This window comes from Pristis pectinata, chromosome 8, assembly GCF_009764475.1.
Source record: "Pristis pectinata isolate sPriPec2 chromosome 8, sPriPec2.1.pri, whole genome shotgun sequence".
In the NCBI taxonomy this organism is placed as follows: Eukaryota; Metazoa; Chordata; class Chondrichthyes; order Rhinopristiformes; family Pristidae; genus Pristis; species Pristis pectinata.
This window is the reverse complement of record NC_067412.1, coordinates 21912854-21940818: the sequence shown is the minus strand read 5'-3', so window position 1 is coordinate 21940818 and position 27965 is coordinate 21912854. Positions and strand designations below refer to the sequence as shown.

General features: G+C 39.4%; 2 protein-coding genes across 3 annotated transcripts; one reads left to right on the top strand and one right to left on the bottom strand.

Moving 5' to 3' along the window:
• On the bottom strand, nucleotides 1–6336 carry tmem186 (transmembrane protein 186). 2 transcript variants are annotated; one of them, XM_052021907.1, is made up of 3 exons: nucleotides 6273–6336; nucleotides 5125–5237; nucleotides 1–3286 (listed from the first exon to the last, which is right to left on the bottom strand). In XM_052021907.1, the coding sequence occupies exons 1-3, from the start codon at nucleotides 6319–6321 to the stop codon at nucleotides 2552–2554; spliced, it is 897 nt and encodes a 298-aa protein (XP_051877867.1). In that variant the 5' UTR covers nucleotides 6322–6336; the 3' UTR covers nucleotides 1–2551. The 2 variants fall into 2 exon arrangements, with proteins under 2 accessions (XP_051877867.1, XP_051877868.1); XM_052021908.1 differs by lacking the exon at nucleotides 6273–6336 and adding an exon at nucleotides 5355–5393.
• pmm2 (phosphomannomutase 2) lies at nucleotides 5013–27913 on the top strand. Its single transcript, XM_052021909.1, has 9 exons — nucleotides 5013–5099; nucleotides 5711–5858; nucleotides 6143–6254; nucleotides 9908–9984; nucleotides 11097–11188; nucleotides 13328–13427; nucleotides 21741–21816; nucleotides 22804–22919; nucleotides 25628–27913. The coding sequence occupies exons 2-9, from the start codon at nucleotides 5778–5780 to the stop codon at nucleotides 25751–25753; spliced, it is 780 nt and encodes a 259-aa protein (XP_051877869.1). The 5' UTR covers nucleotides 5013–5099; nucleotides 5711–5777; the 3' UTR covers nucleotides 25754–27913.
• Nucleotides 27914–27965: the final 52 nt, after the last annotated feature.

Below are 27965 nucleotides of genomic sequence, written 5' to 3'. Positions count from 1 at the left end.
AAGCAAGTGTATTGACAATGTGGGTTAGGTGCAGCTTTTTTTGGAAATGATAGTTGTACACTTTTAAGGTCACACCACAATAGAGCGCAAGGTGCTTTGAATATGTGCTTTGATAGTCTGACAGTTGAGTACTAATGGTTGGGTGATATCGGTTGTTCTTAGGTCATGGGTCCATCAAAGGTGAAACATGAAGGTTGTTGAATACTGGCATTAATTGTTTCTGTGCAAGTTCAAAAAAGCACTTCAAGCCTCTCATTATATGGTTCCATTATATACTTTGGATTCTGGGTCTAAAATTAACAAAGATTGAAATTCATCTGCAATGTGTCTGTTCAAGACTTTTGAACAGTTGTGATCAACAATGGAGATAGATATTTATTGAATTCCCTCCTGGTCCTATCTTGAAATGCTTCAGTTTGGTTGAAAATCCTCAATTTGATTTTTGAAGACTCTTGGATGTTAGCCTATTGGCTGAATTTACTGTCTAAAAGAGTCAAGAAAGAAAACTTGCTTTATCAAGCCCATTTTAGGCATTATCTGACCACCTATTGTTTGGTAATGCACAAACTGTGTGCACACTGCTAACAAGAAGCCATGGGACACCACCCTGAAAAATGTGTGTGCATGTGTAGTTAATTGCTGCCAGCATTACCTCATCCTGTCAGTGATTTGTTTCCACACTGCCATTTTTGAGTGCCACATTCCAGCCAATGCCTAGACTTAACCTTGTATAGTTTTAAATACTCTTAAGCGTCATTAATTTTCACCGTGCACTTCCTGCTTGTTAATTTTCAAAGATTCATGTGCAAAGACATCCAAATCCTTCTGAATACCAATATTTATTAAACACCCACCTATTAAAAAATATTCCACTTTTCCAATCTTCCTACCAACACATTACCTGACAATATACTCCATCTGCTATCATCCTTGCCCAAATGCAGAATGATGGTCATCCTTTTGGTCCCTTTGCATTACCTGCATAACATAATTTTCCACCTAATTTTGTATCATCGGCTTTCTGAGAGACATACTACAGTTCCTTCATCTAAGTTAATAGAGGACCAGGCATGAATCCTTCCATCAATTACATCTTGCCATCTCAAATAAAACTCAATCTGTATTTCACACATCTACTAATTTTGAAACAATAGAGTTGACATTGAAAACATTATTTACCACTGATATCAGGCTGCTGATATATCTTTCCTCACCCTTCCTAAAGAGCGGGGATTATGTTGTTTTTTTCCAGTCCCTGGGACTATTCTAGAGTCTAGGATTTTATGAGATCAAAACCAGTACTTTCATTATTTCTGTAATCACTTCTTTTAGATCTGCAAAATGACTACGCAGCATAGTTTCTTTTGAAAACCATTGCAAGCCACCAACTCCATTCCTCTCATCTGCCAATATTCGGCCCTAAACTACATCTTTCACAATTTTGACCTACTATTTAGCCCTTCCATGAGCTTCTAACACCAAAACTGTGCACGTCCATCCTATCTGAGATGATCTGGTGCAGAAGCCCTCTCCTATGACTTTGTTTCTAGACTTCTTGATTCCAAGATTTTCCTGCCTAATCTTGCATCTTCTATGTTCTGTAAACCTGAGCTAATCCAAACGCTCCTGCACACATTCTAACTTGTACCCACAGACATCTGCCTGTCACCCACGTGTATGCTGAATCACATTGACTGTCCATGTCTTTCTCTAGCTCTATAATCTTTGAAGATCTCAGCGTTCCTCCACTTCTGCATCTTGCACTTCCCTAATTTAATCCTTCCATCATCAGCATTCAATGTCTGAACTCTGAAGTGTAGAATTCTTTCCACAAATCTCCTTGCCTCTACCCTTCCCTCTTAATTTATGGTGGTCTTTAAAACCTACATCTTTGACCAAGTTTAAGGTAATCCATTTTATTATCACCCAACATTGTTCGATACCAAGTTTTGTTTGATCATGCTATGAAGCGTCTTGAAGTTCACCAGCTGATAAGTTTTAAAACGAATTTGCTCCTATGAACACAAGGATAGAAAGAAAGCTCAAATCACATCAGTCAGATATAATCAAGCTTAGCTTACATGATGCCAAAGTGGCAGATGTTCACTTTGCAAGAAATAGTGGAACTAAAATGTTAAGTATCCCTGCTCTCCAATCAAGAAAATTGTCCAAAATAGTACTTTCTTGCCCCGATACATTCTGCTGCTAATATTTTTCAATAATTATATTATTGAAATTACATACAATCTTTTGGATTCCAGAGGAATGAAGGAATATGGTTCAGGAAAGAGTGGAGTTGATCACCCACAATCCATTGAATGCCAGAGTAGCCCCAAGAGGTTGTAATGTTCTCATGTTCAAACCCCCAGTTGTGTAAACAGTAAAGTATTTCTTCTACTCTGTGTTAATTTTTTTAAAACAACTAGAATTTTGTGATTTAAAGTTAAAAGTAAAATTTAAAACTATTTCTCCACAGCTGAGTTTACTTAAGCATTTATATTTGTCAACCATACAAATTATTACAACAGGAAGCAAAGCTAGAATTCTTTATTCATTGAACTCCACCAAATACCTGCAAGAATTTTTGTTTATCAACTATCTGACCAAACTTAATTGTGAAGTAGAAAACTTCAGTGCTATTGTACCTTCTAAACTGCAAAATAGTTTCATTTGTTGCATCCCCCGTATCTCCTAGAGGCATGACATCTTTAACGGGGACATAAAAGTTATTCCTTCTTCCCCAAAAAGTCAGATGTGAAACCATCAATGTGGTTCCTGAGTCATTCAAATACAACATCCCAATGAAACGTCGTAGATAGTAACTCATAGAATAAAGCATAACTATAGCTAAACCCGATAACCCAGTGATATAACTAACCAGAGAATACTGAACCAGCTCCTGGATGTAAAAGTAATAAACTGTAGGTAGAAGAGCCACAGTTATGCCAGTTTGAAGTATTTTTAACTTAGAAATAGCTCTCAAGAATCGTATTCCTTGAAATCTGTATACCATTGTGAAATGTTCATTCTCTGAAATTGTAGTCTTTGATTTTGCCTGGTATTCTTGGCCATCAATCGACATAGCCCGACATTGAGTCTGTCCTCCTGCAGCATTTTGCCCTTTGCATGCTCCAAGATTCAGCTTTGCCAGTTGCTGACGATGTACTGGGACACAGAACTTGAACTGATTGAAAACAACTTCATTTCTTGAGGCACACACAGGCAACAAAGCTCTTGAATGGTGTGTTCTTTGATAAGAGTTGTATATGTTCTTAAAAACTGTCACCTAAACAAAATAAAAATCAATCTGTAAAATGAAGGCTTATGGCATAGAATTCAAACTGCTATTTGAACAATAAATAGCAATGAACTGTAATTTTAATAAATTGTATCTAGATATTAAGCTAATATAACACAAATTACATAATTAAGCAAACTTTAAACCAAAAATCATAACATTGTTACAGCCAGAAGGATGCTATTGTGTCATCAGCAAGAGCAATCCTGTTGATCCCATACACTTATTTTTCACCTTACATCTGCAACTTACGCTTCCTCAAGTATCCCTCCAATCTTCTTTTGAAAGTCATGATTGAAGCTGATTCCAATGCCTTTTCAAGGAGTGGAATGGACATTATGATTACTTGCCAAAAATAATATTTTCCTCTTGCCAACCCTGGTTCTTTAGCCAGTCATCTTGATCCTATAATTTTGATTCTTTTGCTAATGGAAATAGTTTCTCATTTCATGTTGTCTGGTCCCTTGATAATATTGAAAACTTCCATCAAATCACTCCCAATCTTCTCCCAAGGAAAACAATCCCAGATTCTTTAGTCTATTGGTGTAACTTAATTCCCTCATCCCTGGCTACAAAATCTTTCCTGGACCCTCTGTAGATGGTTAAATCTCCAGTTGTGACCAAAGCAATGTTTTAGAGGTTCAACACAACTTCCTTTCCTTTGTATGTTGGGCATCCTATCTACAAAGTGCATAAGCAATTTTAATAACTTTCAGTATCTGTCCTGCCAGTTTGATTTTTGCACACACACACAAAACCATCTCCAAGTCGACTGGAAAAATAATAATTAGTTTTGAAATTTCAACCTTTATTTCCCTCAGAAAATTAGGAGTTGCATCCTACCATAAGTAAAGCCAGCCTTTCCACAACCTCCCATTATCAATTTTTAGCCAATCCATTATCTCAATTGCTTCCTGTTCATCCACGGTATGGACAGATGCATAGTATTGCTGCTTTGCTCTTTGCCTCCATGTGTGATTTTTTTTCTGTCCCTAATCCACCCTTATGCATTTCTGTACCATCCTTTCTCATTTATCTTCTCCATTTAGTCTGATTCTCACTTGGCATCTAATTGACATCTATCATCCTTTCCTTTTTTCCCAATTCATGCTCTCAAATTCTCTCATCATCCAGGGAATTCCAGCTTTTACCCTGCTTTTTCTCCTGATCAAAACAGACCTAAAATAAAACCATTTCCTCTTTAAAGGCTGCTCGATGACAGATATTTATGTATTACAGTCTTTCATTCCAGATCATAATTGACAACTAAACCTGCATAATGCATAGAATTATGCATAATTTTAATCAGATATTCTCAATGGTTTTCCAAATAAAATTATCACTGTTTCAGCTTTCATTGAGTTATACAAATTTTAAACTGAAAATACAAGGAATATTCAAGTGGGTCAGGAAGCATCTGTGGAGGGAGAGTTGGCGTTTCAGGTTGTTAACCTGCTTCTCTTCCCCTAGATGTTGAAGTGCTGATTATTTCCAGCATTTTCTTTTTGTGTTGAATTAGATGAATATTCTTTACCCATCACATTCAATGTACGTGTTATTATTATACATTTCTTCTTTTCAAAAAAAAAAGTCGCTTTACACAACTTATACCTTTGACCTACGGATAAAACCTTGGTTAGTTCTCGCAAAACCAGAGGAAAGGGCAAGTATGATCCATTATACTCGGGTAACGACAGAGGAGAGCCGCAGCACACTGGGCTCCAAGATGCGGGCTGTCAATCAGTCTGAATGAAACCACTCAGCCCCAGATCATTGCAACAAGAGCCACGGCGGGATGGCAGTAAGCAAGCTGGAGATACACTCACCCTGCTCGGGCACAGAGCCCTGCAAACGCCGCCCAGGGGGAGCCAGTTCACCGCGCCTCCGACAGCCATCCACCATCCATACCCTGCCGGCAGTTGTGCTGATGGCACTGAACCTAGATTATGATAATGTACCAATGATTATTACATGCGGCGAGTTCCCCCGTAACGCCAACCACCTGCCACCCTTCTATCGCCCGACGCTGCCGCACTGGGAACCACAGTCCACTCACCCCGCATCGTCCGCCCTTCGGCCCTGTCCCCACCTCACACGCCTGCGCACTGGGATCCAGAACCTGACCCACTCCCCCCTCCCATCCAGTCCCCCACCTCACACGCCTGCGCACTGGGATCCAGAACCTGACCCACTCCCCCCCCTCCAGTCCTCCACCTCACACGCCTGCGCACTGGGATCCCGAACCTGACCCACTCCCCCCTCCCATCCAGTCCCCCACCTCACACGCCTGCGCACTGGGATCCAGAACCTGACCCCACCCCCGGCGCCGCGCATTCTGGGAAGTGTAGTCCGAAGGGGGCCGAGCCCGCGGTGCAGCTGGAGGGGAGCCCGAATCCGTACTGTTCTTCCCAGGAATCAGCGCGTCAAGAGGCCGAATGCGCCTGCGCACTGCGACGCGAACCCTCGACGGCAGAGGGAGATGGCAGCGGCGGCGAGTGTGCGGAGCGGGGAGGTTTTGTGCCTGTTTGATGTGGACGGGACTCTCACCGAAGCCCGGCAGGTAGGGGTCGGCGTGGCAGAGAGAGAGATTTAACGTCGGGGGCCGGGCACGCCCGCGGGTGGATGGCGGCGGAGGCCGGTTCATCGTAGCCTGGGAGCGGCGGGGCTGCCCCCGGGTCGGAGGTGCCCGCCTTTCAGTAACACCTCGGATAAACGTGTCCGTTTGCTGGAAACTTTGGTTCGAATTAACCACCTAACCATTCAGATCCATTAAAATGGGCGCATCTGATTTAGCAACGTGCAACTTATTTGGGCATCATCCACCGATTTATTCCCCCCCCCCAGAAAATCACTCAGCACATGGATGAATTCATGCAGGATTTAAGGAGGAAGGTGAAGGTTGGAGTTGTGAGCGGTTCTGATGTCGACAAAATTAAAGAGCAGCTCGGAGACGAGGGTGAGTCATTCATTGTACCCGGAAGGCTGCGATCTGTAACGTATTCTGACTGCCGAGCTTCGGACATTTGTCGGTTGGCCGCAGCAAAGAACCCCGCTGCAGGGCACAATTATAGCAAGTTACAAGTGCATATGATGTGTTCAGCCTGCGATTTAAAAGAGATTTTGCAGCTCTGAGTTGTTTGAAACAAAGTTTGTTCTACGCGAAGAGGTAACCAATCAAATTGCAAGGACGTGGCATTTCCCACATCATGTTTTGCATCATAAAGCTAAAGAGTAAATACGTGGAGGCACAGCCCATCAACAAAGCTTCATTCATCTATATTTATTTAGTAGTTTGCTTTTAATTAGGCAGTGCCCTGTTTATACTGCTGTTCTCCTGTTCAGTTACCTGTGTTACCACCTGTCAGTGGTGAAAATGCGAATGTTCGTTATGAACCTTTTGCACTCTTTACAAATTCAGATTGACTTTAGATAGTCAAAAGATGCCCATAATGTCTAAAGTTCCAAAATGCCGAGCAGTACACTTCCCACAGAGACCTTGTATTACTTCAGTGAGTAATACGGGGTCTGATGTCCAGATACAGTGGGTTATAGGGATGAAAGAGTTTGGCTCCTTTCCTATCAGAGTCCACCATCTGTAGTCCTTTGCCTCCACCTATCAGCCCCCAGTCTCTGTCGCTATTTCCACTTTTCCATCCTCCATCTGCCTTTCACCCTTCCTTGCCTGGATCCACCTATTGCTTGCCAACTCTTGCTCCACCCCTTCCCCTCACCTCTATAGTAGCTATCTCCACTCTTTCAGTCTGGATGAAGGGTCTTGACCCAAAATGTTGACTGCCCATTTTCCTCCACAGATGCTGCCTGACCTGCTGAGATCCTCCAGCTTCTTGTTTGTTGCTCTAGATTCCAGCATCTGTACTCTCTTCTGTCTCTTTGACCCTACTTATGTATGTCAGCCATCACAAGCTTAATGGGTGAACAGGAATTGGTGTGAGCTCAAGCAGCATAATTTTGTTGAACTCAAGTTTATGGGAAGTAGAACCAAAAAGTTGACCAGAGGTGTTTTGGAATAATTCGTTCCAGACCTAGCTAATTGTAGATAATGATTTTAGCAACAGGTGAGTTGAGGGAGATGTGGAGATGTAGGATGTTACAAAAGTGGAAATAAATCAGAGGTCATAGTGTAAAAACGTACCCTTCAGACAACCAAGTCTGTGTCGACCAGTGGTGCAGCTGGTAGAGCTGCTGCCTCACAGTGCCAGAGACCTGCATTAAATCCTGACCTCAGGTGCTGTCTGTATTGAGTTTGCACGTTCTCCCTATGACCATATGGGTTTCCTCCAGGTGTGCTCCGGTTTCCTCCCACATGCCAAAGGCATGCAGGTTGGTAAGTTAATTGGCCACTGTAAATTGCCCCTAATGTCTGGGTGAGTGGTAGGATCAGGGGGTTGATGGGAATTTGGGGAGCATAAAATGGAATTCGTTTGGAATTAGTGCAAATGGGTGTTTGATGGTCGACACAGACTCAGTGGGCCGAAGGACCTGTTTCCATTGCTGTGCCTCTCAATAAAGCCAAAAAAAAATTAAAACCTGGAGTAAATTTAACCTTAAAAGTTTTACAAATTTCACTTCTAAGTATCAGAATGCTAACACTTCTAACCTCAAACCATGTGAGAAATATCAGGGGAATTGTATCCAAAATGACCAGAAGAAACAGGTCAGCTAATTGAGAGTGAGCCAGAATTATAATAAACAGTTCAGTGAGGTCAATGTAAATGGTGGAATTGAAAACCAATCTTCTGCATGTAACCTTTAGATGATGGTGCTAATGATGCAATTCAGCCAAGAAAGTTCTGTAACAATTTTAAATGAAATAAAAATAAGAAAATAGGGGGAAAAAACCATATTAATTTAACTTGCAGAAAGATGTCGATGTAGAGAGGTGTTGGAGGAAATATCAATTTGTTCTTACGAATTTTGTAAACTACCAGCTACATGTTTAATTATCTTCAAGATGATATAGTTTAATGTAAAAACAAAAAATGCAGTCAGGCAGCATCTCTGGAGAAACACAGTCAACATTTTTTGGGTCAATGACCTTGACTCAGAGCTGAAAGTTTGAAATCAAATACAGGGCAGAGAAGGGGGTGGGGGTGGAATAAAATAACAGCAATATCTGTGGTAGGGTGGAGACCAAGACAGACTGAATGACTCATGGTGGTGGTGCTGACTGAGTGTGGTGAAGTTTTGCTAATCACAAATGATCTGCCTAGATGAGGTATTAATTGAAGGAAATGTGAAAATAGGAGTGGAAGGGAAAAGGGGATTAAAGACAATGCCTGAACTGTAAGTTGCACACTGTGGAATAAAAACTTTTCAAATGCTGGAAATCTGAAACAAAATAAAAAGTACGCTAGAATTACCCAGCATGTCAGGGAGCATCCATAGAAAGAAACGAGTTAAAATTTCAGGTTGATATTTTATCGGAACTGATCGGTTCTGATACAAACTGGAAATGTTGGTTATTTGAAATAGTTGAATTCATTGTTTAAACCCTCTGAAATGTGCCTAGTCAGAAGATGAGATACTGTTCCTTGAACTTGCCACAATGTACTTGGAACAGTATAAAATGTTAGAGTGGGAGTGGGATAGACAAAATGACAGGCACCCTTGTTATCCAAAGTGGTCATCAGTTTAGATTTGATTTCTCCAGAGTAGAGGAAAATAGTATACTGGAAGAGATACAGGTTGCTTCACCTAGAAGGGAGTGTTTAGGTCCCTGGATGATGCGAAGGGAAGAGGGAATAAGACGGGGGTTTCTTCTCCTGCGACTGCCTGGGAAAGTACCATGAGGAGAGGAGTGGGCATTGGTGGAGATAAGAGTGAACTTTGCAGCATGGTCCCTTAGGAATGCTGAAAGCGGTCAAGGGGGAAAATGTTTCACTTTGAAGGCAGAAAATGGAGATGGATGATCCATTGAATGTGGAGGCTGATGGGGTGGAAGATGAGGACAGGGGAACTCTGCCTTGTTCTGCGTTAGGGAAGTGAGTTCAGAAGTGTGGGAAATGGAGCAGGTGTAGTTGAGAACCTGTCAGCTATGATGGAGGGTATCTCCATATCTAACTTGATGTCATGAATTGATACTATTTAATGTTTGTTTTAAGATATTACAGTAAAACTCTGGATGTCTGGCATGCTTGCAAATTTTCCAGGCAATTGGATGTTATACCTAGTAATACCCTGACTCATTTTAAATTGCTTGTTTTACCTGTTATATGGTATTATAATAAATATTCTGGTGAATCAGGTAAATTTAAAATGAGCACAGGAAGAGGGGCCCTGGCGAGTTACGAGGGAATCATGAGAACCCTGACCCAGCAAGTCAGAGGGGATTGTGGGAATCATGATCACACCAACCTCTCCACCCGCCCCCCCCCCCCCCCACAAAGACTGAATGGTCAGATAGCAGGTTATCAGAGTTTTACTGCAATATTATTGACTACTTAGTAGTTTTAGTTCATTGTTTAGATGTGGAACAATAAATAAGTAAACCAGATGAAATGGATTGTACACAGATAAATTGCAGTATGTCCTAAAGAACACAAGTGTCCTGTTTATACTGGATTTTAATGTCTTCCATTTCTTTTCCAGTTCTTACAAGAGCTGATTATGTGTTTGCTGAAAATGGGTTAGTTGCATATAAAGCTGGAAAACTTCTGGCTACACAGGTAAGTTTTTACCAAAGATGATAATCACCTGAATGAATTAAAAGGTGAAATAAACTTTTTGGTATCATCGTACTTTGGATCGACGTATTTTTGAGGAAGCAATCTAGCTTAACTCAAACCCCATTAAAGTGAGGAATGAACCAGGAGCTTGATTTACCAGTCATGCTGCCACATGACTGGAAAGTTTGAGCAAGCACTTAAATGAAAATCTGCAGCACCAATTGTATGGTGACTAGGCTGGCCAAATCCTGAGGGACATTGCTCCTAAACTGGTTCTGCCAACATGACAGTTAAACCTACTTGACCTCATTCTTACTAACCAACCTGTGTTAAATGTCACTGTCCTTTACAGGATTGGTAAAAGTGACTACTACATAGAACCTGTGGAACACCCTCCATAGTATTGTGTGACACTACAATGGTACAAAATGGGATAGACTCAGAGTAGATCTGACCACAAAGTCAGGCATCCATGAGGTGTAATGGATCGGCAGGAGAAAGGTACACCACCAAAATCTGTAACCTAATATCCTTCACTTCACTATCAGTCGTCAGGTCAGGGGATTAACTCTGCTACAGTGGGGAGTGGAGAAGGGCATGCTGAGATCAGCACCAAGCGTACCAAAAAATGAGGTACCAACCTAATGAAGCTGCAACATAGGATTGTATGTAAACAGCATGTAATGAGCAGAACTAAGTATCCTCACCACCAGTGAATCAGATTGAATCTCTGCTGTGCTACAAAGTCTGGTCATGAATAGTGCCTGACAGTTAAACAGCCAATGGGAGGGGGCCGTCGATAGCACTCATCTGCTGGCCCCTGCCATCAATGAGGATGGCCCAAGAACAATTGGTGTGAAAGGTTCACTCCCTTGTTTAAGTCATTATCTATCCTCCTGCTTAAATTTTGCTAACATTCTCAGAGAACTTCAAACCATTGACCTTCCTTGAATGTGGCAGCCTCCAAATGGCTGTTAAGGCTGTTTGCACAGTCCATTTTTATTCTTTGATGGATTTTAGTCTTCTGACTACCATAGTTATTCTACATGATGTGAAATTAACTGGCAGGCAGTTTTTTTTTAATATGGGTGACTTTTTTTTCTCTGTTTAAGAGCATCCAGAACCATATTGGTGATGAAATACTGCAGAACTTGATCAACTATTCTTTGAATTATATGGCCAAGATCAAGTTGCCAAGAAAAAGGTAAAAAAAAATCATTACAATTAAAGCACTTCAATTTGCAGTCCTCTTTATGAACATTTTATAACAATCTGCATGTTAAAATGTCTCTTAGTATAGTATCAATAAGCAAAGCTGACAATTTCAATGAATTGAAAATGGAGCAGTAAAATGTTAACTGTTTTTAAAAGAGAAAATTTGTAATTGATGGCACCCAGACTTGAACAGTTTTTTTTCCTTTTCCACAGATGTTTGGGAGCTGATAGTAAGATCATTTGCTCCCAGAATTCTCAGGCTTAATATTTTGAGCCACTTTATTAGTATTATTTATCTTATTACTAAGCTGTAATATCCTTCTTCTGTTAATATTGAGAGTATTTGTTTATTATTTGTGATAATCCCTCACTCACAATTATAGTAACATTTTAATCTCTCAGTAGACCTAGCTCTTCTAGTTTTTCCCTGACATGCTGCCAGGAACATTTGTATTGGCCAGTTAGGTTTATTAGATGAAGTTATATTCATGCTTCAGCTTTTCAAATCTCCATTTAGGAGCTTTTCCATATTTACCTTTGTCCCAGTTTTTTTTTCTTTGTATTGTCCTACAGAAACAATTTGCTTTTTATTCAAAATTTAATCAAATCTCTTCCTACGTTCATAGAATCTCTTTGCTTGAAAACTCTTGAATTTTACGCTTCTTGCATTTAAAGATTTCTGATCTACAAACCTTTCTTTAAATGTTTCTTTCTATTTGGGGCTAGTCTGTTTTCAAATTATAATAATTTACCAATATTCTAGTTAATTACTCTTAATTTTTTTTTCCTTTCAATATTTTGGCTACCCCTTTCCAAGTGTCCTTCTCCTTTGGATAACCTGCTTATTCTGTTTTATTATCAGGAACCAGGTCAAGTAGGCTTTGTTTCTAGAAGGACTAGCAATAAACTGAAAAGTCAGATGGAAATGTATTTCCAAAAGCCTTTCTTTTCTCAGGAACATTTTCTTATCCTATTGTACTATGGAACGATTGACATCCTTGGGCATTACACATTGTTAATATTTTTACCAAGACTATCTTAGAGTTCTTTGCTGCCAATCAATATTTTGCTCCCAGTTCTATGGCTAATCCCTTACTATTTCTCAACTTAATCCAAATGAATTGGATCACTTCTCTATTTACTTCCTTATATTCCAGCTATTATTCCTACAAATGCCTCCATGCTACGTTAAGTTTTAATAATCATTTATCCTGATGTAGATGCAATCATGGTATAGTTCCTGGACTGTCATGATTTTCTGTTTGAATTGGCAACCCTACCTCCCTATTTTGGTTCTGTTTCCTTCCTGTGTTAATGTAACCTTTTCTCCACAATTCTAATCAACCTTCCAATAGTTCACTATCTTTTAGTACAGGTCACACCTGCCCCAATGCTCCAAGAATTTGAACCTTGCTCTCTTCCACCATGTCACACAACAGATTTAGTTGAACACAAGGAAGCAGGAGGACGCTGCTTGCCCTGCCATTCAAGGTGATCATGGCTAATCTGCCCAGGCCTCAACTCTGCTTCCGTGTCAGTTCCGTATAATCTTCAATTCACAATCTTTCAAAAATTTATCTCCTTCCAATTATCTAGCCTCTCAACCCTCCAGGGTAGAGAATTCCTGTCCACCTCTGTTTTATATGGCACCCATTTATCTTGAAGGTTGTTATTCTTGTGTTGGCTAGCACGTGGTAGTAGTTATTGCCCTATAATTTCCACCTTTGAGATTCTGCTGCTTTACTCTTTCAGACCCCGAATCACATTCTTCTATTATATATTCTGAATTTAAACGTTGTTTAAGAGTATTAATTCTACTTGCATCTTTAGTCTTTTGATCTGAATTTGATTTCCTTGAATTTAAGCCATTTGGTTGAACAGCTTTAGAAAATTAAAATTAAAATACATCCCCAAAGATAGCAAAACTATCTCTGACGATATATTTCCTGAGCAAGACCATGATTTAACTTACTTAAATTCAGTCAGAATTGTTTTCACGGTGCTAAAGAATCCCATGGGTTATTAGTCGATGTCATTTATTTTTCTATGCAGGGCAGTTCAAAATTTACCAGGGTCTAAACTTTAGTGAAGATTAGTGACAATATATAAAACTACTTTTCTTTCACAGAGGCACCTTTATTGAATTCCGTAATGGAATGCTGAACATCAGTCCAGTGGGTAGAAGTTGCAGCCAAGAAGAACGTATTGAATTCTTTGAACTTGATAAAGTAAGTTCATTTTTAAAAGTTGTTCAACTCTTGGATGAACTGATGAAGGAAATAGCTATTGAAGGCATCAGTTAATCTTCACAAATGGAAACAATGCGAATGAAAGCAATTGCAGACTGAGGCAATGGTGAGAAACTTAGAGGGCTATTTTAGTCAAGAGACGAAGAAGGGTGCTAAATGTATGCAGCACTAATAAGAAATGCCTGTTTTGGGTTAAATAAGTTGAGGAGAAATAAGTTCCTTGCCTCTACTTCATCTGGTTAGCAACATCAGCACCCCATATGGTGTCTTGGGGTCTGAGTTTGCACCACATAGTCTCAGATGCAGCAGGTTCCAGAGGATAGGTTATGTCCTGTATCCACAGTAGAAAGGATGCCATATCCCTTGATATTGCTCAGGCTGGCCTCTTCCATTCTTCACCCAGACCAAGGGGGCCCCCAACAAGATGCTGTCACAAACCACAATCCTTTTCTTGGCAAGTCCTAACATTATAGAGAAGCAGAACACTTGTTCATTTTATGTGAATTCCTCAGTGAATAAGTAGTGTTTGAAATTGATATAAGCATTTCATGTACTCAGTTTGTTACTGTTATGAGAAGTGTTAATTGTACTGTATATCCATACTTTTAATGAGTACTTGCATTTTATGTGTAGCAAAAAAACTGCTGGAGGAACCCAGCATCAGGACCTGAAGTGTTGACTATCCCTTTCATCGATGCTGCTTGACCTTCTGAGTTCCTCCAGAAGTTTGTGGGTTTTTTGCTCCAGATTACAACATCTGCAGTCTCTTGCAGTTTATATAACTGATGACATTCCTGCCATTGGCTTTGAATTGTACAATAACTAGGCTAAATTGCTGTTTCTGTTTAAAATGCATTTTGATCAACTCTTTAATCCCTTTAATGTGTAACTTGGGTCACTTTAACACAAGGAACAAAAATTAGCCAGAATTCTTTTAATATTGCAGAAGAAAACATTTACCGTCACTCCTCTTCATTTTGGTTTAGTGTTTTTGCAGATCAGGTTAAAATAATTCAGAAGAATTAAAGAATCAAACTGGGAATGTATAGTATTTTAGTTGATTTAGTTGAAGTGTTCTCCCTGAAGGAGATCCATGGGATCCAGGGTGACTTGGCCATTTGGATTCAGTATTGCCTTGCTGATAGAAGACGGGGTGGTGGTTCATGGGACTTATTCTGGCTGGAAGTCCATGACTAGTAGTGTTTTGCAGGGATCTGTACTGGGACCTCTGCTGTTTGTGATATATATGTGTATGTCAATATATATACCCTTAAGTGTTGATGTAAAAAGGGATCTCGGCATCCAGGACCACAGCTCCCTGAAAGTGGCTGCACAGGTTGAAAGAGTGGTAAAGAAGGCATATGGCATGCTTGCCTTTATTAGTCGAGACATTGTGTTCAAGAGTCAGGAAGTTATGAGGCAGGTTTATAAAACTCTAGGCTACGTCTGCCGTATTGCACTTAGTTCTGGTGGCCCTGTTATAGGAAGGATATGGAGGCTTTGGAGAGGGTGCAGAAGAGTTTTACTAGGATGCTGCCTGGATTAGAGGGCATGTGCTATGGGGAGAGGTTGGACAGGCTTGGGTTGTTTTTTCTGGAGCAGTGGAGGCTGAGGGACCTTTCAGAAGTTTATAAGATTATGAGAGGCATAGAGTAGATAGCTGGTATCTTTTTCCCAGGATTGAACTAATACTAGAGGGCGTGCATTTCAGGTGAGAGCGGGTAAGTTCAAAGGAGTTGTGCGGGGCATGTTTTTTTTTTACACAGAGTGGTAGGTGCCTGGAATGCACTGCCAGGGGTGGTAGTGGAGGCAAATCTGATTGAGTCACTTGAGGCTGTTAGGCACATGAATGTGCAGAGAATGGAAGGATATGGACATTGTGTAGGCAGAAGGGATTAGATTAGTTAAGCGTTTAATTAGTTTGGCACAATATCGTGGACCAAAGGGCCTGTTCCTGTGTTGTACTGTTCTATGATTCCCTTATATTGTAGCCCTCCAGATCCATCTCTGGTTTTGTTTTCTGCCATTTTCACCTATGAGTTCTTTAAGCTTGTGAGACTGATCGCCTACTGTCTCACCCTCATTCCCACAAGCCCAAATTTTCTTTGCTGGTCCCTGACATTGCAAATGGCTTCATTTCTTCCTACAGTACCCATCTTCTTTCCCGTACCCATCTTCTTTCCCGTACTTCGCCTCAGCTCCGTACGTAATTTCCCTTTCCTTCCCAAGATCCTTGGATCAGATCACCCAGCTCAGCTGCAACTCCCTGCTTCTCTCTGGTCCTGCAACCATTTCCACAGAGCCAAAATGGTCCTAACAGCATGAGATGTGACTATGATCGTGAAGATCATCTTTCCTCTGCTTTCCAACATCACTCTTTGCTCAGTCACATCATCTTCCTTTTGGTTTCGCTCCCTGTTTTCCAGCTGAATGAGACTGCATTCAGTTGCTTCCGCTCTCATCTATCCAGTCATAGTCAGAGTAATCGTGCATTGGCTTTCCTCCCGCTGCAATTCATCCTTGGCCTTCTCTTCAACTACGTTTCTCCTTGGCAATGTCATCTGCAAACATTTGATCAGTTTCCATATATTCTACAACATCCAACTCAACTATTTTTTTTTAATCTTGGGGTGTGGATGACATAGAAAAGTTGCATTTACTGCTGATACATGTATAAGTGACAAAAGACTTCCCCACTGAATTGTTTTGATCAACAAATTTGCTTGCATTCATACCACAGGCAGCAGTTTGGCATGAAGCCTCGCAAAAGATGTAACCACCTTTAGGAGTACATGTTGAAACTGTAGCCATTTTTGTTAACCACTGGAAAATCTTACATTTGCCACTAACTCCATTCTCTTCCTTGTCACTATCTCAGCCTGAACCTTGATTGTTCCACCATAAACCCAATCCACCAAACTTCTGACTCAATGTCATGAGCCTCTTTTGTTCCTCCTTCAGTTTAGCTACCTCTCAAACCTTCATTTGTGTCTGAGACCTCCAGATGTGGTGACTCCAAAACCTTTTTTTCATTGGCGTCCTATATTCTATCCTCCATTAGTATCAGGTCATCAAAAACTCACCGATATTCCTTTCCCACAAAGTTTAACATTATTACCCTAATCCTGTTAAAAATTGAATAAAATCCATTTAAGGATTGATCTAATCATCACTGGGTCTCGATTAAGATCACATATCAGGCTTGTGGCTTCTCATATACAGCTGTTTCTCGCACCCAAATACCAATATTTTTTTAATTGCAACTTGCTTATTTTCATATTAGCTAATTTCCAGACCATGTACAATTTTACAGCACAGAAGCAGGTTTTCCTGCCCAGCTGCTCTTCGCTGATATTTATGCTCCACATATCCTTCACCTCATTTTACCAGGATATCTTCCTATCTCTTTCTCTCTCTTACCTAGCTTTCCTTTTATGCATCTGTGCAATTCACCTCATATACTCATTGTGATAGTTCCATAACTGAATCACTCTTTTATATTAGTTTCTTCTAAGCTCCTGTTTTGTTCATTAGTGGCTGCCTTATGTGTTTGATCTTAGAGTTTTGCATTTCCTCATACAGTTAAAGCCTTTCTTCGGCTGTCCCTTGATCTTTACTGATGGTGTGATCACCTAACTTCCGTCCCAAGTTCAGAGTTACTTGACCTTGATCTGGTTGGTAATACAGAAAGCACCATTACCATTGGTATGTGATCACCGTAAAAGCACAAGGTTAAAAAGATATTTTTCACTTTCCACAAATGTTGTCCACTGAAAGTTACTCATCTCCACTTCCACTGGCTTTCTGAATCACTGACTCTTTTTCTTCCGATGTGCAGAACAGTAGCATTGTTGGAAATGTAATCCAGACAAGCACTATCTACTGCACATTTAGAATAGGCAAAATAAGAATTCAAGCAGCAAAATCTAATTAACCTTTGAACAAAGTCTTAACTACACATGAAGGGTCATGTATGGAGTTTTAATTCACTCAGTTCTCCAATCATGGTGGACCTCCAAACAAAAGCAAATAAAGTGTAGATCTATATTGCCTGTACAAGTTGAGGAAAGTCATGCCCAAATTACATTGTTCACTGATCATGCCACACCTAAATGATGTATGCAATTCTGCTGAATTTCTGTGGAGGTGTGGAAAGGAGCCTAATCTCAGAACTGTTGGAAAAACCTCTCAGCCTATAAACGAAATGTCTGAGAAATTATTCTGTACTGTCATATAAACTTGTATAAAAGAGTAAATATCCTCAAGTGATCTAAGTTAAATCAAAGGAGTATTGATTCACCCCAAAATAAAATAAAATGATTTTGTTTCCCAGATTCTAAAGACATACGGGTAGGTTAATATGGTGTAAAATGGGCAGTGCAGACTCATTAGGCTGGAAGGGCCTGTTCCTGTGCTATATAAATAAAGTTTAAAATTAGATCTGATGTTAGGAACTTCATACAGATAAACATGTGAAGATGAAAGCCATTAGTTAAAAAAGAACCATAGAGTCTTAACTGTAATGGTAACTTTCATTAGAGTCTCTAATCTTTGTCACATGGTGGTGCTGTAGCACTACAAGTAGTTTACACTGTTTATGCAGATTTTAATAAAAAATGTTCTGCATGGTTCCGATATATTACTAAATTTCTTAAGCATGACCTGACGTTGAACACATGAAAATTTAAGTTGTAGTATGCTACCCAGCCCCTCAATCCTGCCATGCCATTCAACATGATGGTGACTTATCTACCCCAGGCCTCAGTCCTCATCTGTGGCTCATGTCCATAGTCCTCAATCCCCAATCTTTCAAAAAATATCTACCTCCACTTAAATTACTTCTAATGAGCTGGCTTCCAGAGTTTCAACACCTTCTACAAGAAGAAATTTCTGTATACCACTATTTTAAATGACTGCCTCTTTATCTTGAAACTGTCCCATTGTTCAAGACTCTCCCACTAGTGAAAACATCTTGACATTTACTCTGTCAAGCCTCCTTAGGATTTCAGTAGGATCACCCATTAGTCTTCTAAACTCCAAAGAATACAGACCAAACTTGTGTAGCGTCTCTTGATAGGACAACGCTCTCATTCCCAGGAATTAGCCTGGTGAATCTCTTTTGACTGCCTCCAATGTTGTTATATCCTTCCATGGGTAAGGGGACTGAAACTATGCACAGTATTCTAAGTGTGGCCTCACCAACACCGTGCACAATTACAACAAAACTTCTCTATTTCTAAACTATGCCTTTTGCAATAAAAGCTAATATGCCATTTGCCCTCTTCAGCTGCTTGCTGTACCTGTCTGTTAATGTTGTGTGATTCATGTACAAGAACACCTAGATCCCTCTATATTTCACTCATTTGCATTCTCTTTCCTTTAATCTTTATTTTCCTCTTACTGAAGTGCGTGAACTTGCACTTTCTCACATGAAACTCCATTTGCCAAGTTTTCAACTATGCTCTCCAACTCTTGATATCCCATTGCAGTCACAATGTTCTCATCACAAGTTGTCCTTTCACCTACTTCTGTGTTATTGGCAAACTTGAATATCTTACATTCTGCCCCCTCCTCCATGTCTATAATATCAATAGTAAGTAACTGAGGACCAAGAAGTGATCCCTGGGGTACACCACTAACTGCAATTGGGTGCTACAATACCTAAAGTTTTCTGTGTTAAACTACTGTACAGTTCCTTTGCTGTCGTTGTAAATAGAGGTAGTTGGCTGTTAGACAATTGGGTTCAGAGGATTTTCTTTGCTAAAACTAAAATTGTTGAGCCTCAGATCAACAAAATTTTTCAGTGTTGTTTTTCTTTAATTTTATGTACTTTTGAAAGAAACATTTCTCCTGATTGTTTTGGAGCAGTTCTTGAAACCTTATGGTCTGAAAACTACCATTGCTGTAATTGCCCCTGAAAGACCTGCAGTGTTAGCGATTACATTGTTTTGCAGTAATCAAAAAGTTGAATTACATAGCAACAGGGATAGGACTAATGCCATCACCTAACAGAAATCTATCCCTCATCCTCAAACTTCTATTGACCAGCATATATAACGTTTTTGAGTTCTCAACCTCTGTGTGTTTCATGATTTCATTCTTAAATGGCCAGTCTCCAAATGTATGTTTTGCTCTCTAGTTTTCCTTTAGAGACTTCCAATATTCAATCCAATTATCATTTTAAGTACCTTCGATCACTCTTCAACCTTTGTACTTGAGAATGTAAATCTAGGGTAAGCAACCTGTCTCCATGATTTAAGGCCTGGTATTGAAATCAATCCACTTTGTATGGTCACTACATCTTTCCGGCAGTACCTGAACTGATTATCTGAATTCTCCAGATGGTGTCACAAGGATGTTGTGGTGTTTAAGTTTCACTCCCTCACTTTTGAATTGCAAACTCAGCAAAAAATAGCTAACAATCTATTAGCCTTTTCCTTGTTCTTCTATAACACCATAAAACTGGTATATTTACTCAATCAGATCTAGAATAGATGACTTCACATTGAGCCACAGCTACTATAGGTTTGGCTACATTATGCAAATAACCCTTCAACTTCTAACTATACCACGTGCTGTTTACAGCACAATCTCCTAATATGTCAATATTACAGACTTGGGACAATATAAGCTAAAGCAAATTAAACATTTATAGTTGTGAAAATTTATAGAATTCAAATTCAGCAAAAAAAAAGTAATGTGGAAGTATAGTAACTCTATAAACAGTCTGATTTTGTTTTGAGAAATTTTTCAGCAAGGAATGATCTGTCGAGTCTTTATCAGAATAAAAGGGTTACTTTTGGGTTGGGAGGCTGTAACTAGTGGAGCTGCTCAGGGATCATTGCTGGGTGCTAATTATTAACAAACTATGTCAACAATTTGGATGAGAGGACCTACGTTTGCTGCTGATAGGTGGGTGGCAGTGAGTAATGATGAGGATACAGAGAGAATTTGGGTAATATAGTTAAATGTATGACAAAAACATGCCAGTTGGAATACACTATTGAAAAATGAGGTCATCCACTTTGATAGAAAAAATTGTGGGAGAATTTTTTTTAAATGGAGATATTGAAAGGAATTGGTTTCCAAAGGGAGCTGAGTGCCCTTGTACATTAATCACTGGAAGTTACTGTACAGGTACAGCAGGCAAATTGGAAGGCAGATGATATGTTGACCTTTATTGCAAGAGGATTTGAGCACAAAACTAAAGCCATTTTAATTAAAATTATACAAGGGCCCCGGAGTACTGTGTATGTTCTACAATTATATGTTGCTCCCAAAGAAGGGCTATGTTTACAGTAGAGGGAGTGGAAGGGAGGCTCACCAGATTGCATTTCAACCCAAGAAATAGTGAGGTTGTCCTGAGCGGGGAGATGAAGTAACTGGCCTGGGGTATTTAGAACGAGAGTTTGTGCTTTCTAAATAAGGGGTTGGCCTTTCAAAACTGAAAGGAGAACAACTTTCTTCAACCAAAAAGGTAGTGAATTGTTAGAGTCCTCTACCCTACAGGCAGCTCCATCTGAGCATATTCAAGACAGATTTTCAGATATTAAGGGAATCAAAGAGAAGGAATTAGTGCAGGAAACTGCTGAGGTAGAATATCAGGCAAGATCTCTCAAATACAAAATGGACATGAGGGTGCAAATGGCCTAATTTTGGTTCTTACGCCCACCTTTTGTCCTGTTGGGGATTAATTAGTTTGTGAAAAGGAAAACCACTACAATGAAATCCTACTACAAGGTTTTTGTTTATTGCTAAAACCAAGAAATTCACATAATAACCTAAAATCGAGACCACTGCCTGATACTTAAAAGCAAAATATCAGCTGTTTTTGGTTTCCATCCAGCGGTACTGTGCTCAACAGATAAAAATGTCCTTGTGCAATTTCCCTTTTGCTAGATTTTGCATGTATTTTCTACTTGTTTTCTAACTGTTCTGACCTGATTAAAAATAACAGATAATTTTCATTGAGGTGAAGCATTAATTTAACCCCTTTTTTAAACCAATTGTTGGAAATTGAATACTTTGCATTGAGAGAGCTGCAGATTAGTAGTTTGAATGTGCATTTTAACTTGATTTTCTTTTTCCCTTCTTTGCCTTTTAATGTGCTGAGGAAAGTTTGGAGTAATAAAAACCAAACTGCTAACCTGCCACTACACATGATGTGAAAATTGTAACATCTGATTTACATGAAAAAAATTATGTATAGAGATTTTACTTTTGTTCAGTTGAATGTTGTTTCTTACTGATTTTACATCTTGGCATTTAAAAATGTGCTTTCTTTTACAACAGAAAGAAAAGATCAGAGAAAGATTTGTGGCTGATTTACAAAGAGAATTTGCAGGGAAAGGGCTCACCTTTTCTATAGGTAATTATAATTCCCTCTTTACAATGGTGGGAAAATGGAGGAAAGGGTTTGAGAATATTTTAAGGCATATGTATGATAAGATACAAAACTAGGAGTCCTTTATCTTTCTGCCGCACCTTATTAGAAAATGTTCATAGTTTTGTAAAATAGCAGGGGTGTTGAATAAAGCTGTGGTTCTATATTTTTCGATAACATTCATCAATCATTTATCAATTCACTGAGCTTTTCTTCACCTAGATAACCATTGCATTGAGGACCAGTATGTATTCAAAGAGAAGTAAGTTTACAACAGCCTATGTGTGATTGAGGAGCCACTCAGACCAAAGCTGTAGTTTTAATGAGCCTTTATTTAATCAGTCACAGAACATATGTACAGGGGAGGCCAAGTAGAATCTCAGAATCAAAATCAGAATTTTGTACCTTTTGCATGCAATACATGACAGATGAGGTCATGACCATTTCTAGTGAGGCTATGTGGCTATCTATGATCTTGCATGTATATGTTTGAGATAGGTGTCCCCCCTTGATGTTTGTTTCATTGATGCCAAATATCTTAATATTATAGTAGACCAGATGTTTGGTCTATTCAAATCTTGTTCTCAGCCACCTAGTACAATTCACACTTATTTACAGCTATTATTTCCCTTGTCCTGATCTCATCAGTGTTTCATGCCATGGAGTTTTGATGGACCCCTCAATATATGATTGGATGCATGTTCCCATGGCACAGTCTCATCTATCTTGATATGGCCCATTATATTCCCTGCACATTTGGTCAAACATCCCACAGTACCTCATGGTCACATCTTTATCCCAGTATTGAATAGATATGTAACTCCACACGTGTTGAGGAACCAATCCATGTCAATCAAAATCGTGCATTATTGTTATTAGCACAGAGCTTTCAGCATTTGATACCTGTAATACTGAGAACGTGAGAATGTGCAGTGTCATTTCAAACCTGTTTTACTTTCCCCATTTTTCTAGGTGGGCAGATCAGCTTTGATGTGTTTCCAGATGGGTGGGACAAGAGATACTGTCTGGGAATCCTTGAGAGTGATAACTTCAAGGCCATCCACTTCTTTGGAGATAAAACTTCGCCAGTGAGTAAAGAATGTTTTAATACTGCAAAAATTAATTAATTTCAAGTGATATAATCCTTTGGAACCAGGGCTGGAATCACATCAGAGGTGGAAGCCCAATGCAACATGACAGGAAATGCAGAACTTCCTTTACTCTCACCACACCGAGACATACCTGCTCACACTGACCACATCTCACTTCCCTCATCACTCTTCCCCCAGCCCCTTCTCCAAAACCTCCCCATCTCTTTAGTCCCATCCTCCCTCTCTCCCATGCCATTCCTCCACTTGTTTAATGCCAAGTTTAACTTATTACCATAATATTCACTTGAATACTAAATCATCTGCTTGTGTTTTAAAACATTTTGAACATTAATTGTGCTTAGCCTTTCTTTCACTTCCCAGTTTTTTTTTAAGTAGTTGATTCTGTCTCTAGTTCTTTGTCCCAGATTGTCTACAGGAAGGTAGGAGGTTAATAGAGAAAGTAGGCTGCACCACAGGTTCATAGAACAGGTTTTACAGTCCTTCTCATACTCTGTCTTCCTGTACTATTGGGAAGGATAGGGCTTTGCACCAGCTTCTTGGTGCAGCAGTACAGTCTTTCTTGAAGCACAGGGGGTTATGTAGCTGTGAATGTTCAGACTGGAGAACCATGAACTCCTTAAATCATCGTTCTGTGGGGCAGCAATTAGTGGGGTATTAGTGTACAGTCTCAAATTTCTTTCACTCTTCAAACTTTGGGGATTCTCACTCCTGGTTGATGCTATCCCGGTCTCTGCCTGCAAGGGTCTGCTAATGGCAGCATAAAACTCTGGCCCATAAGCGAGACTGTGGTACTGTGCAACAAAATTATGATAAGAAATTGGATTGAACTCTTGCTGGTGTGTAAAACTTGTTACATTTTGTGCCAACACCAAATCAGATCCCTGCAAAAAAAAAACTAGCTAAAAATACATTTTAATAGTTTAAGTGGTTTTCACTAAAAATGTAAGCTAAAACAGGATCTTGGAGGTTCCCTTCTCTGATTGCTAAGGAATAAATTGTTGACAGTTGCACTAAATTTAGTCTGGTTCAGCCAGAGTCTATACCAGTAGCACTATCAGTGTAAAATTTGCAATTTCTGATCAATTTTAAAACAACAGGAACCTTGAATTGTGACACTGGCACAAATGTTCTAGTGTACCAAAAAAAATGCTGCAGTCTAATTTCTAGACAGGCTTGTTTCTTTTGCTCCTGTCTGGCTTCATTAATTCATTGGAGAGCTGTTACAAATCATTTTTGTAAAAATTGGTTCTTTTTGTCAAAAAGCAACCATTGAGAGTAAATGTTAAACACCCAGCTGAAAGCCTGAGTCATTCTATTAACTTCCTAACACACATTGAACAAAGGGAATATGATCTGTGCTGGAACAAATCAGCTTGAACAACATGATTAACTGGCCTCTGGCATATTTACAGCATACCAGCAAGCTGCCAATGTCTGCCGACATCATTTTCTTCTAAAGCAATCTCTCAATAGAGGATAACTTGCTTCCACTCCAGTTTTAAGGGGTGTGAGGTATCCATTGAGACATGGGAACCACTGACTCTTCCACAGATGGAGCAGGAGGTAGTTTACAGGGAGAACAGGTGGGTACTTTGTGAGAGAGTGCACTCCATTTGCCACTTTCATAGGGCATCTGTATGTGCCTGATGCATAAATTCAAGGTTTTTAATGCCATTCCCAGTGCTTTTTCTCCACTTTGAGTGGTCATAAGCCAGAGATTCCCAGCTGTCAGTGAGGATGTTACGTTTATTCAAAGAGGCTTTGAGCACATCCATGAATCTTGGCAGTTGACAGGCTCAAGTCCCTTTGGAGCTCAGGTCACTGCACTGCAGCAGAGGAAAATTATGGTTGGTTGATTCATTATATAAAGGGAGGCAGGGAGCCATAGTTTATCTCCCAGCACTTCAAAATCATAAGCTGCATTTTTAAAAATGTCTTTTTTAGGCCAAGGCTGCAGCAAAAACAAAGTACTGTTGGTTAGCCTGGTTTACCTGAATGCAGCTGATTCCTTCCCCCACCCCTAAAACTCCTCATGCCGGTGGGGTGGGTCCAGGCTGCCTTTGAAGCCTACACCAATAAGTCATTTACCAATGTCCAAAGTGTGCATAAACTTCTCTTGTACCATCAGGAATACCTGCTTTTTTAAAAAAAAAAGGGGAGAACCAACATATTTCTCAGCTTAGAGCTAAAACTTTACCTCACTGATAGATATAATAAGGTCAATACAAATGTCAGGAAAGTTACCTTCACCGGGAGCATTACTACTGTCACACCACCCTCTTTCCCTGCCCCCCTCCTCACCCCAAAACAGGAAATACTGGGATTATTCAGCAGGTCAATTAGCGTCTGTGGGAAGAGAAAGGGTTAACATTTCAGGTTGCAGACCCTTTGTCAGAACTGTTTCCAGCATTTCCCGTTTTGATTTTCATTATGAAAATTATGACCAAAGTGCCCCCTCACAAAACAGTCAGACCTAAATTCCTGCACAAGCCCTGTTCAGCATTGAAGGATTCAGAATATTTCTATATAATAAAAAATCTCCATTTAGCATGCCTTCTTCAGAGCTTCCATCAATTAGTCTAATATGCACAATATTCCCAATGTAAAACTCCACAGGGACATGATTTGGATTGTTTATAAATGATTCATTACAATTCTTCTCTAAATACATATTTTTTTTGCAGGGTGGGAACGATTATGAAATCTATAGTGACCCAAGAACTATTGGTCATTCAGTGACATCCCCAGCAGATACTAGGAGAATTTGTGATGAACTGTTTTTCAACTCGGGTGCCAGTATTCCATCATAAAGTTGTGGATATTGGACTTGCCAAAGACAACTATTTTCCAACATGTGAGGAAATATACTTGAATTAAATCTACCATCTCTAGCAATTGTAACTATTGACACAGCAATCCTCTTTTTAAAAAAAATCACCATGTTTTGATGGAACAAGATCTGACTGGTATTAGCCAGATTATTTGAGTGGACCTTAAAAACAAAGTAGAATCTTGCAATAGATATTAAACTTGTACTTAAATTGACTGGACGAAAGCAAATAGAAGTTCTTTGAGTGGCATTTCTTACATTATGACATGGAATAGGTAGGGAATTGATGTGATAAGACTTCTCAAAGAAAAGTAAAATGCAATAATCGTGTCACGCTTTCCAAAGATGACATTCCTTCTATTCATTATTTTTATGGAAAAAAAGCCGCTAAATTACAAATCAGGAAATGTGGACCAAAGTTGTCAGTAGGGATAACACTTACTTGTATCTAAATATGAAATTATTATTAGTTTTTAGATTCACGTCAAGATCTGTGGGCTGGTCACAGGGAAGGATGTTGTACTTTGCAGGAAATTCTACTGTAGCAGTTTTGATGATAGTTGGTCCATTGGTTGAGAGACTTAATAACAATAATTTATATGAATGTTATTTATGTAGTGGTCAATTATCATGATTTTTTTTTAAACTAAAGCTGCATTTTCTATTGTTTCATAATTAGTTTTTTGGTACCCCACGGTTACTGTTTAAAATCTTCTTTCAAGGCCAAGTCTTACATTGACAACCATCCTTGCTGGTACAAACCAATCATAGTGCATGCTACATTGTAACTATTCTACCTCCAGACTTGTGCATGTGAAATATAGACAGTAACTTAATGATGAACTGTTGATGTGTATCTCATTGTGGGAAAACAATTTTAATTGCCTGTTGCAACCATCCTTTTTCATTACATGCAACAATGTAAAAAACTGTATCTTGAATACTATGTATAGATTTTAATGGAAACAGCTAGTCATAAATGCAACCTTTTTACAAAGTTTAATGATAATTTTGAGTTATACGACACTGTTTAATGTCCTGGCTGAAAGGGGGAGGAGTATATATCATTAGATTTAGTGTAAAAGTTTGATTCCAGAAACTATGACATGTAATTCTGTAATTTCAGGGCATTTTTTTTTAATCAATAAAAAAATCATGGTAACTTTTATTCCAAAGAAAGCTGACTCGGGTCATGTAGCTTAGAAAAGTTGCTTGAGGAGAAAACCACAAAGTATATATAGCATTTAATGTCCTTTCCCTATAACCTTTTAATCTGCCAGTTGCCACACTGGATTAGTCCTTTGCATTTAGTAGACTTTGAAAACAGACATTTGCATGGAATATTTTAGTTAATTATTTTAGATGTCAAACATGTTGCTGAAGCTGTCATCCAAATGCCATAGCTTTTCCTCATTTGTTTTTACAAATGCATTTGTATTTTTGGTCTAATGTAAACTTGGCCAGTAACAGTGGTACTTTTTGTGCAGCCCCTATGAGCCGGTAGGTGATGGACTGATCATTCAGGCTGGCAGATGGAATGCCAGTGGTTTGAATGTCCTGGATGGTGGTAGGCATTTAAGTATTGATAGAGAATATTCCATGACACGCTTGACTTGTGCCTTTTAGATTGCAGAGAGGCTTTGGGGATAGATATCAGGGAGCTGATTCACCACAGAACACCCAACTTCTGCCCTGTTTTTGTTTTAATGATTGTGGCTCAGCAAGTCTGTAGTCACTGGTGAACCCCAAGATGTTTATGGTAGAAGAATTCAGCTGTTGTAGTGCATAGGTGGGTGGTCTGATTTTGTTGTACTGTCACTGTTTGGCATTTGAGGTTGAACATTAACAACAAAGTGTTGTGTAGGTTTTTCTACATGCAGTTATGGACTACTTGAGTTGTGATGACATCTGAACAGAATTGATCACAATGCAGTCATTACCAAATGTCTCCACTTTTTAAAATGAAGCATCTGAAGATAGGAAATTTCTGCGGGTACATCCTTGGCCTGAAATGATTGATCTCTAATAACCATAAGTTTTGTCTGAGGTTGATCTCAGATGCTTGAGGCAGCTGTTTTTGACGTACAATTTGAACAGCCACACAATTTGAAATCAATATACAAAGCATTTTGCATCGACATCCTTAATTCTATGTACCACATTTTTGTTTTACAATAATTAGTAATTGAAAT